The following is a 10,440-nucleotide window of genomic DNA, read 5'->3' as shown; positions in this document are numbered from 1 at the left end:
TTTCGTCTTGCGAAGCACCCCTATTAGCGGCTTAGCGGATTAGCGCTATTAGCGGATTAGCGGCTATTAGCGGCTATTAGCGGCTAAGCGGCTATTAGCGGCTTAGCGGCTTAGAAAAAGGGGGGGAGGGAAAAAACTCGCAAGACTCGCAAGACGTTTTCGTCTTGCGAAGCAAGCCCATAGGGAAATTCGTCTTGCGAAGCGCCTCGAAAAACGGAAAACCCTTTCGTCCAGCGGGTTTTTCGTCTTGCGAGGCATTCGTCTTGCGGGACACCACTGTAGTTGGGTCGGCTTTATAAATCAGCTTTGCTATGAGAGCTGGGCCTGTGTTCATCTTCCGTCTCATGGCTGAATGATGGCAACATCCTGTTTGACCTCCTGTCCCTCTTCTCCAGGTATTCAACTGCTCTGCCCCAGACACGGGCAATATGGAGGTGCTTCTGCGCTATGGGACGGAAGCACAGAAGGAACGCTGGCTGCAGCCTTTGCTGGGTGGAAAGATCCGGTCTTGCTTTGCTATGACGGAGCCACAGGTCAGGGCTGTCCTTCCTCTTGGTTCTTGAACACTATGGAAGGAAGTATTGGGATTCTTAATTATTCTTATTAATTAAAACCTTTATTTTGGTAGTACAGTGGCAACTCGGGTCACATACGTTTCAGGTTACAGACTCCGCTAACCTAGAAATAGTACCTCGGGTTAAGAACTTTGCTTCAGGATGAGAACAGAAATCGTCCTCCGGTGGCGCGGTGGCAGCAGGAGGCCCCATTAGCTAAAGTGGTGCTTCAGGTTAGGAACAGTTTCAGGTTAAGAACGGACCTCCGGAACGAATTAAGTACTTAACCTGAGGTACCACTGTAGAGTATGGGTAGGCAAACTAAGGCCTGGGGGCCAGATCCGGCCCAATGACCTTCTAAATCCAGCCCACGGACGGTCCAGGAATCAGTGTGTTTTTACCTGAGTAGAATGTGTGCTTTTATTGAAAATGCATCTCTGGGTTATTTGTGGGGCATAGGGATTCGTTCCTTTTTATTTATTTTTTCAAAATATAGTCTGGCCCCCCACAGGGTCTGAGGGACAGTGGACCAGCCCCCTGCTGAAAAAGTTTGCTGACCCCTGTAGTATATTTACATCATGCCATCTACAAAGCAAACAAACAATAAATGAGGAAGGAATGGTGACACACTGATATAAATTGAGGCAGCCACAGCACTCAAAGTGTTAAAAAACACCCAGGTAAAATCATCATCTTCATAAATAGGCCCAGCACAACTTCCTTAAGACGGCAGCTGAAACAGAAAGTCTTGGGTAAGGTCCTGGGGTCTGAGCTGTTTTATTCAATCCATGTTGTTAGCTTCAGTTTGAGGAAGCAGTGGAACATAAAAACAGCAGATGAATAAATGAACCTTGCTTCTATATTCCCTCTAAAACAAAGCGTCTTCTTTTCTTAGGTTGCTTCCTCCGATGCCACCAACATTGAAGCTTCCATTGTCAAGGAAAAGGACACCTATGTCCTGAACGGGCGCAAATGGTGGATATCAGGTACACTGCACCGTCTCCCCAGTTTTTGGCATCAGGGCTCATCGTTCTGCAGCTGGGATGCTGAGGTGTGGAGTGGGGAAGGAGCAGGCCCAAAATGGCTCAGCCTTTTCCTTGCCCTACAATTTAAGGTTTTCTTGTGGCTTCCAGAGAGTGACGGTGGGCGTCTTCCTAGAGGGCGTCTGGGAAATTTCCTTGTTCCAGATTTCATTGCTTGCCCGTAAGACGCTGCCTGGAAGCCCTTCTCAACAGGAAGTATGGAGCAAAGCAACTCGAAGGGTGCTGTGAGCTTGGGAACTGTGCTCTGCTCTTCAAAGAATTGCCTTGTGGGCATTTTCCAGACGGCCAAAGGAGCTGTGACTGGATGAAATCAGCTCCAAGGCAGAGACGAGGAGTGGAAGCTGCCTGGGGTGGGGGCTTCTTCTGTTTCCAACGCATCGGTGCAAGTCGAGAATGATGATGATGATGATGATGATAATAATAATAATAATAATAATAATAATAATAATAATAATAAATTTTATTTATATCCTGCCCTCCCCAGCCGAAGCCAGGCTCAGGGCGGCTAACAACAATAAAATAGTGCAACGTTCTAAAAACATTTCATTGTAAAAATTAATTAAAATCAAATTGATGGCAACCATTAAGCTAAAGTTCTGTGAAGATTGCCAAAGGAGGGAGTCAGGCTGCGCCCTGACCAAAGGCCTGGTGGAACAGCTCTGTCTTGCAGGCCCTGCGGAAAGATGTCAAGTTCCACAGGGCCCTAGTCTCTTGTGACAGAGCGTTCCACCAGATTGGAACCGCAGCCGTAAAAGCCCTGGCTCTGGTTGAGGCCAGCCTAACCTCTCTGTGGCCTGGGACCTTCAGGATGTTTTTATTTGAAGACCGTAAGTTCCTCTGTGGGATATACCAGGAGAGGCCGTCCCGTAGGTACGAGGGTCCTAAGCCGTATAGGGCTTTAAAGGTTAAAACCAGAAGGAAGGGCATTTGGGGGAGTGTGGTTAGCAAACAGCCAGCCAGCATGGAGGGTAGTACCGATTTCCAACACAGACACCTATCATCCAAACCTCTCTTCCCTGCAGGTTCCTTGGACCCTCGTTGCCAGCTCTGCATCTTTATGGGCAAGACGGACCCCACCGCCCAAAGGCACAAGCAACAGTCCATGTTGCTGGTTCCTATGGACACGCCTGGAATCACCATCCTGAGGCCACTCAGTGTTTATGGCCTGGACGACGCTCCAGGTCAGGAAAAGCATTTTTACTCAGGGTTTTCCCTGAAGGGCTTCCAGGGAAGGAGGGCTGGTATGTGCTGGGCCTCTCTTGCCTTTAGGGTCTTCCACAGATAGGGCACCACCACTGCAAAGGCCCTGTTCCCAGTTGCCAACTGCTTCTGGCAGTACCTGGGGAAGAACCTCCGCAGGTCAAGCGTTGCACTCTTGCTAATTTCAGTGATCATAAACTCATAGAAATTGTAGAGTTGGGAGGGAACCAAAGGGTCATCGCCCTGCAAGGGAGGAATCACAGCTCGAACATTTGTGATCCGTGTTATGAGTTAGTGTTAATAAGTCTTCAATATGAGGCCAAGTCGTGGGACGCAGGTGGCGCTGTGGGTTAAAGCCTCAGCACCTAGGACTTGCCGATCGAAAGGTCGGCGGTTCGAATCCCTGCGGCGGGGTGCGCTCCCGCTGCTCGGTCCCAGCGCCTGCCAACCTAGCAGTTCGAAAGCACCTCCGGGTGCAAGTAGATAAATAGGGACCGCTTACCAGCGGGAAGGTAAACGGCGTTTCCGTGTGCGGCTCTGGCTCTGGCTCTGGCTCTGGCCAGAGCAGCGATGTCACGCTGGCCACGTGACCCGGAAGTGTCTCCGGACAGCGCTGGCCCCTGGCCTCTTAAGTGAGATGGGCGCACAACCCCAGAGTCTGTCAAGACTGGCCCGTACGGGCAGGGGTACCTTTACCTTTACCTTTATGAGGCCAAGTTACTTAGGCAGAGTTCCCCCCCAAGTTGTGATGGGGGTGTTGTGTAACAGCAGCCGGGGAGTGGCAGGGGGTTCCATCTGCCAAGAAATTCTCACTTCCTTCTCTTACCAGCTGGCCATGGAGAAATGACCTTTGACAACGTCCGTGTGCCCCAAGAGAATCTCTTGCTGGGCCCTGGCCGAGGCTTTGAGATAGCCCAGGGGAGGCTGGGCCCAGGAAGGATACACCACTGCATGAGGCTAATTGGCTTTGCGGAAAGGGCTCTGGCCCTCATGAAGGAGAGGGTAAGCAACACAGCATGGCGCGTGGGCTTGAGGGTTCTCATGGAGCAGCTCTCCTCAGCACTTTGGGTCCTGTCCGCCTGTCACTGGGCTCCTTTATCCAGCACAATCTCATTCTGGGCTGCCTCCCTTGCTCCATCTTCCCCAAGCACTAGGCACTTTGCATTGCAGCAGGTGCATAGGGATGCGAGTGGCGCTATGGTGTAAACCACTGACCCTCTGGGCTTGCAGATCGGAAGGTCAGCGGTTCAAATCCCCGCGACGGGGTGAGCTCCCGTTTGGATACACGCTGACCCCATTTGGAGCACTAAAATGAACTTTGAATCCAGAGCATCTCGTAGCCATCCGCATGCTCTTTTCAATCCAGATTGATTCTAGATAGCAGTTCCTTGGTGCACTTTTGAAAACACTCCCCCTGATTATCTTATCCATCCCTTTCAGTTCAATTCAATTTTTTATTTCTACCCTGCCCATGCAGGGACGCGGGTGGCGTTGTGGGTTAAACCACAGAGCCTAGGACTTGCTGATCAGAAGGTCAGCGGTTCAAATCCCCACAACGGGGTAAGCTCCTGTTGCTCAGTCCCTGCTCCTGCCAACCTAGCAGTTCGAAAGCACATCAAAGTGCAACTAGATAGATAGGTATCGCTCCAGCGGGAAGGTAAACGGCGTTTCCGTGCGCTGCTCTGGTTCACCAGAAGTGGCTTAGTCAAGCTGGCCACATGACCCAGAAGCTGTACGCCAGCTCCCTCGGCCAATAAAGCGAGATGAGCGCCGCAACCCCAGAGTCATCCATGATTGGACCTAATGTTCAGGGGTCCCTTTACCTTTTAAACAAGCTATAGCTACACTGACGAGTGGCAGCTCTTCAAGGTTTCAGGCAGTGGTCTGTCCTAGCCCTGTCTAGGGACTTATCTGTCACAGGATCACTGGGCAGTTGCTCACTGGAGAATATACTGTGCATCCAAAAGGGGGCTAAGTGAGTCTCCTTTCACAAGGAGTTCTAGCACCTGGGAGGAGCAGCCACCAAGGAGGCCCTGTCTCAGGTTTCTACCAAGGGCCTTTCCGGAGAGTTTTAAAACCCAGTATGTTAAAACAGGGATTTTTGGTTCCTTGTCACGTAGAGCTTCATAAGTCACCACGAGCACCTCTGAAATGTGCCTAGAAGTAACCTGCTAGCCGTCAAAACCTTTTAAATTTTTTTATTTAAACAAGGAAAATACACTTCAATAACATGCAATAATTAAAAAAGGAAAAAGCAATGGAACTGACTGAAAACTAAATTAAACATACGCACACAGTACAAATTTGGATTGTCTCATTCATACTCCCTGGAAAATAACCCTGATTACCATTATTAGCGTTGGGCAGGAGGAGGGGGTAATAACATTTCTTAAAGGGGACCATTTATATGGAACCAAGGTATTGTGCTTGAGGTCGTACGATCTTCTCTTAAAGCTGAAACAATTCCAAATACTGTAGGAGTCATTTGAACATTGATGTCACCACTAATATACAAAATAAAATAGTTGCCATGCAGTTGAAAGCAAACCTTTTCTTTCTTTCTTTTTTGGTTTGTACCTTGAATTTTAAGTTAGCTTTTGGAACAGATATGGCTGTACCACATTGAAACCTTCTAAATATTTTTCTTTTTTTGTGATAACCCTCCTGGCAGCTCACAATAAATATAGAATCATTTATCTATTTTTAATCTGAACCGTCTTCATGGATGGTTTTCTTCAGTGAAGCTGTCTTTAAATTGGGAGTAAGGATACCCCCTAGAGCTGGCCCTGGTCAGCAGTCTGCCTGAAGTCCTGTGAACCAACTGATGTTGCTACAGTGGCCAAAGTCTTTGGCTAGGTCAGAGCAAAACCCTCAGCCAGGTGTACCTTCCTTGACAGGTGGCATCTCGCGTGGCCTTTGGGAAGCCGTTGGCAGAGCAGGGCACCATCAGGGCAGAAATCGCCGAGTCCCGTGTTGAGATTGAGCAGGCCCGTCTCCTGGTCCTCAAGGCAGCGCACTTGATGGACACTGTTGGGAATAAGGTACGTGCTCAAAGAATCTCGGGGGTCCATGAACCAGCGAGAACCACGGCTGTGGGGAAAGGGAAGTTTTCAACACTGTCATTCCCACCAGCAGCTCACAGCTGGGATGTGAATGCAAGGAGAGCCTTCTGGATCAGGCCAGTTGCGGCAAGTAGCCATTGATGGCCTTATCCATGGATCTGTCAATAATAATAATAATAACAATAATTTTTTTTATTTATACCTTGCCCATCTAGCTGAGTTTCCCCAGCCACTCTGGGGGCTCCCAACAGAATATTAAAAACACAATAAAACGCCAAATGTTAAAAACTTCCCTAAACAGGGTTGCTTTCAGATGTCTTCTAAAAGTCAGGTAGTTGTTTATTTCCTTGAGATCTGATGGGAGGGTGTTCTACAGGGTGGGTGCCACCACCCAGAAGGGCCTCTGCCTGGTTCCCTGTAACCTCATTTCTCGTAGTGAGGAAACTGCCAGAAGGCCCTCGGAGCTGGACCTCAGTGTCCAGGCTCAACGATGGGGGTGAGTTCCATAGTTTAAAGCCCTCTGAGTTGGTGGCAGTGAGTTCCACAGTTCAGCTATGCACTGTTGTGGAGGAGGACTTCATCTCTCCTGAACCTTCCAACATTCAACTTCATTGGATGGCCACAAGTTCTAGTGCTGTGCTTTGCGTGGCGAGTTCCCGCCCCCCACCAGGATAAATAAAGACACGAGACACTATAATTTAAGGTTAATTGGGCGAATTAGGCCACAACTTTATTGAATTCAGGAATGAGAGGCATTGGCTTAGGCATTGGTCCTAATGACTGTCCGGCTCTAGCCCATTAGCTGGAGACACAGGGAAGGGTTAACACTATATCGGGGGAGTCTCCTGCCGAGGCACATCAACTAGGAGCTCCCCCCCGGGTCACCACTCTGGGGCGTGCCTTTGGCCCACACCTCCATAGGCTTCAGACAGGGCCATGCCCCCCGGAGTCCTTTACCGGACCACCCTTCGCTCATTGGGGGGAGGTGATGGTGTTCCTCCCCCCCCCCATCCTCTTAACCCCTTCTTACCAATGCCGGCGAAAAGAGGGCGAGCCCCCTCCGCGCCGGCCCTAAATAGGGCAGGCCACGCCCCCCAGCCAGCTGATTGGCTGGCTGGGGGGGGCAGACCCGGCCGGGATTCCCTTGCTCTCGCGGGGGCTGGAACCAGCCCCCGCTCAAGTGGGGTGGGCGTGAAGCCCGCAACCCCACCTCCTGGGCAGGCCCGGAAGTGGCTTTGTGGTCCTTCCCTTGCCACAGGTGCACAAGAGGGCAAATGATCCCCGCATTTCAGGGGGTTGGACTAGATGACCCTTGCTGTCCCTTCCAACTCTACAGTTCTGTGGTTCTGCGAATCAGAACTGTAGCACTGAGGAACGATGCAGACCTCAGACTCCAGCTCAGATGTGTAGCTGGAGTGGCTTGAGGCTGGAAGGGTGTACTCAAGGAATGGGGAACCTGTGGCCCTCCAGATGTTGTGGAACTCCAGCTCCTATCAGCCCTGGCCAGCACGGCCAATGGTCAGGGATGATGGGTATTGAAGTCCAGCAACATCTGGAAGGCCCCAGGTTCCCCTCCCTTGATCTACACCGTTGCTGAATTTGAGAAAGTGCTGGGACTGGCTTTTCGCTCCTTCACCTGCCACTCATTTCTCCCTTTGGCTCTGTGTTCATGGCTCTGTCCAGTGGCCAGATTGGGCTCTGTGAAGGCAGGAGTGGACACTCCCCCCATCCTGTGCTCTGCTTCTGGTCAGTTTACAAGAGGTGGCATCAAACGGCTTCAGTGGGAATGAAGGCAGGTTGAGAGCTGTGCCCTTATGTATGTGGGGGGAGTCCTGAGGAAGAGCTGACCAACATTTTGTCTCATCTCCTAGGAAGCGGCTCTTGAGATTGCCATGATCAAGGTGGTGGCCCCAAGGATGGCTCTGCGCGTTGTCGACCGAGCGATCCAGGCGAGTGTTTCTCACTCTAGCGGAGGGGCAGGGAAGCTGTGGGAGTCCAGGTGTTCTTGGATGTCTTGACCATTGTCTGGGGCTGATGGGAGTTGAACTCAAACAGTATACAGTGGTGCCTCACAAGACGAAAAGAATCCGTTCCGCGAGTCTCTTCGTCTTGCAGTTTTTTTGTCTTGTGAAGCAAGCCCATTAGCGGCTTAGGGGATTAGCGCTATTAGTGGTTTAGCGGCTTAGCGGATCAGCTGATAAGCGACTTAGCGGATCAGCTGATAAGCGGCTTAGCGGCTTAGCGGATCAGCTGATAAGCGGCTTAGCTGATAAGCGGCTTACCGGATCAGCTGATAAGCGGCTTAGCGGCTTAGGAAAAGAGGGGGGGAGGAAAAATACCCCGCAAGAACTCGCAAGACATTTTCGTCTTGCGAAGCAAGCCCATAGGAAATTCGTTTTGCGAAGCACCTCCAAAACGGAAAACCCTTTCGTCTAGCGGGTTTTCCGTCTTGCGAGGCATTCGTCTTGCGGGGCACCACTGTATATTGATGGGTACAAGGGTCTCGTCACAATTCAAAGGCAAGATAATTTACACTGTATTGAGCCAGGCTTAGCTAACAGGCATCCTCCAGATGTTGCAAGGCTCCAACTCTGGTGAGAGGCAGCATGGTGTAGTGGTTAGAGTATCAGTATAGGAGCTCGGAGACCAAGGTTGAAGAATCGGCCTTCAGTCATGAAGCTCACCTTGGGCTCACTGTCAGCCATCTACCACCCAGGGTTGTTGGGATCAAACGTGGAGAGGGATAATCGTGTACCCCACCTTGTGCAACTTGGAGGAAAGGGCGGGATGGAAATGAAATAAATAAGCACCCATAAAACAATAGGTAATAAAACAATAAACCAGTAGGCTAAAAGCAAAGAAACTAAATTATATAAACATAGGGTCAGAAAATGGTTAAAACCTAATTAAAAGCTGAATTGAGGGCGGGAGGTTCTGGCGAGGCTACTACCTCCGTCACCATTTCTGTCTGGATTATTTAATTATTTTTTTAAAAAAATATTTGGATACCGCTATTTTATAAAAAAATATATCAAAGTAGTTTACACCAATAAAAACATACAGCAGAAGCATTTTTTTTCAATGTTAAAAAGTTAAAAACAAAGTAAAAAAAAACCCAAGCATCAGTAAACCATTGTGAAAGGATGTCTTCTTGATTGCCTGCATAGGCCTGGTGGACTAGAAAAGTGCAGGCGTTTAAAAGTTTGCATAGAAGGCACCCACTGAATCTCCAGTGGCAGAGAGTTCCACAGGATTGGGCCAATGACACTAAAGGCTCAGTTTCTCGTGGTCAAATGAGCCCCACCCACTCAGGAAACGACCAGCAGGTTGTTCTCAGTTAAAAAGGGGGTTCAGAATGAATATACTCCTTCACCTCTTGTTACTTGGCCAAGCCTCTTTGAAATCTAATGCATTGTGCAGATATGTCCTGCACATTAATAATAATAATAATAATAATAACACTGTGTTTTCTCTCTGCTCCCTGGCTTCTTTCTCCTTCCCCTCACCTGGCTTACTCACAGGCTTTTGGAGCAGCTGGACTTAGCAACGACCAACCACTGGCGCAGTTCTTCGCCTGGGCACGGGCTCTCCGCCTCGCCGATGGACCCGACGAAGTCCACCGGGCAGCCATCGCTAAAATGGAGCTCAAGAGCTAACGGAGCCTCGTCCAGGTGGCCACAGAAACCCCCAGCAAGCCAGAGTTGGGGAAAGGGCACTCCGTCTGCAGCTCTGGGGTGAGGTGTGGTGTTGGGGAGGCTATATGGATGTGGCTTGTTTATTGGAAATCCGGTGTCTGTGCTGGCTTCCTTGGGCCACTGCAATAATTATTGAGCTGATTACAGAACGCACAAAGAATCACAGGGGCCGGCTGGCAGCTAGCGAAGGACTTAGCCGTGGGCTGAGAAGGCAACGCAGATTCCTAGCTGTGACCTCTCGGGGTCTCTGCTGAAGAATCTACATGGGTGCATTCAGAGATCCACAAAAGCGATGAACTTTCTTCATATGGTGGGCGACTATGATGGGCAACGGATATTGGAAAGCTACCTGTCCCTTCTGAAGAATCCTGGCTCGCTCGTGTATGAGAAAGCGCTGCCTCGGATCCACCGCAGGATATTTAGTAGTATGGTGGAAAAAATATGGGCGTCCCTTTGTGGATTCTAGTAGAGGAGCCCCTAACCAGCTGCCTTTCAGAGTTTTCTATGCCTTGGCAGGGGGTGAGGATATGCACTCTGATTATATACTTACTGTAATTCACTGAGGGAATCGTGGGGAAGATCGAAATCACCGGAGAAATAGGGATTCTGCAGGGGTCCCAGGGAACGGTTGCATTAAAAGCAGAATGAACACAGCGACTCTGCCGTTTTCTTTTCCAGAATGCAGTTACGAAACCTGAAGTTTTGCTCCAGGATTCTTACAGCTGCCTTTTCGTTCTGCTGGCCTGTATTCTCCTTGGCTGCTAAGCATGGGAATGAAACGAAATTTCAAACGAAATGGAACTAAATCTGAAACTCGTTAAACGAAAGATGTACTGTATTTTTTGCTCCATAGGGTGCACCGGACCATAGGGCGCACCTAGTTTTT

At 49.8% G+C, this 10,440-nt stretch overlaps 1 protein-coding gene across 3 annotated transcripts in view; it reads left to right on the top strand.

Moving 5' to 3' along the window:
• Positions 1 to 10,207, top strand: part of ACAD10 (acyl-CoA dehydrogenase family member 10) — a 41,231-nt gene extending 31,024 nt beyond the window's left edge. For all 3 annotated transcript variants that reach the window (XM_079987447.1, XM_079987449.1, XM_079987448.1), the window contains exons 15-21: positions 396 to 533; positions 1,450 to 1,540; positions 2,620 to 2,778; positions 3,627 to 3,799; positions 5,695 to 5,838; positions 7,731 to 7,808; positions 9,381 to 10,207. In XM_079987447.1, coding sequence (XP_079843573.1) covers positions 396 to 533; positions 1,450 to 1,540; positions 2,620 to 2,778; positions 3,627 to 3,799; positions 5,695 to 5,838; positions 7,731 to 7,808; positions 9,381 to 9,515 — 918 coding nt within the window. In that variant the 3' untranslated portion in view covers positions 9,516 to 10,207. The remainder of the gene's footprint in view (positions 1 to 395; positions 534 to 1,449; positions 1,541 to 2,619; positions 2,779 to 3,626; positions 3,800 to 5,694; positions 5,839 to 7,730; positions 7,809 to 9,380) is intronic.
• Positions 10,208 to 10,440: the final 233 nt, after the last annotated feature.

This window comes from Podarcis cretensis (genome assembly GCF_951804945.1).
Source record: "Podarcis cretensis genome assembly, chromosome: 8".
Lineage (NCBI taxonomy): Eukaryota > Metazoa > Chordata > Lepidosauria > Squamata > Lacertidae > Podarcis > Podarcis cretensis.
The sequence above is the reverse complement of the archived record's forward strand: the minus strand, read 5'-3'. Positions and strand labels throughout refer to the sequence as shown.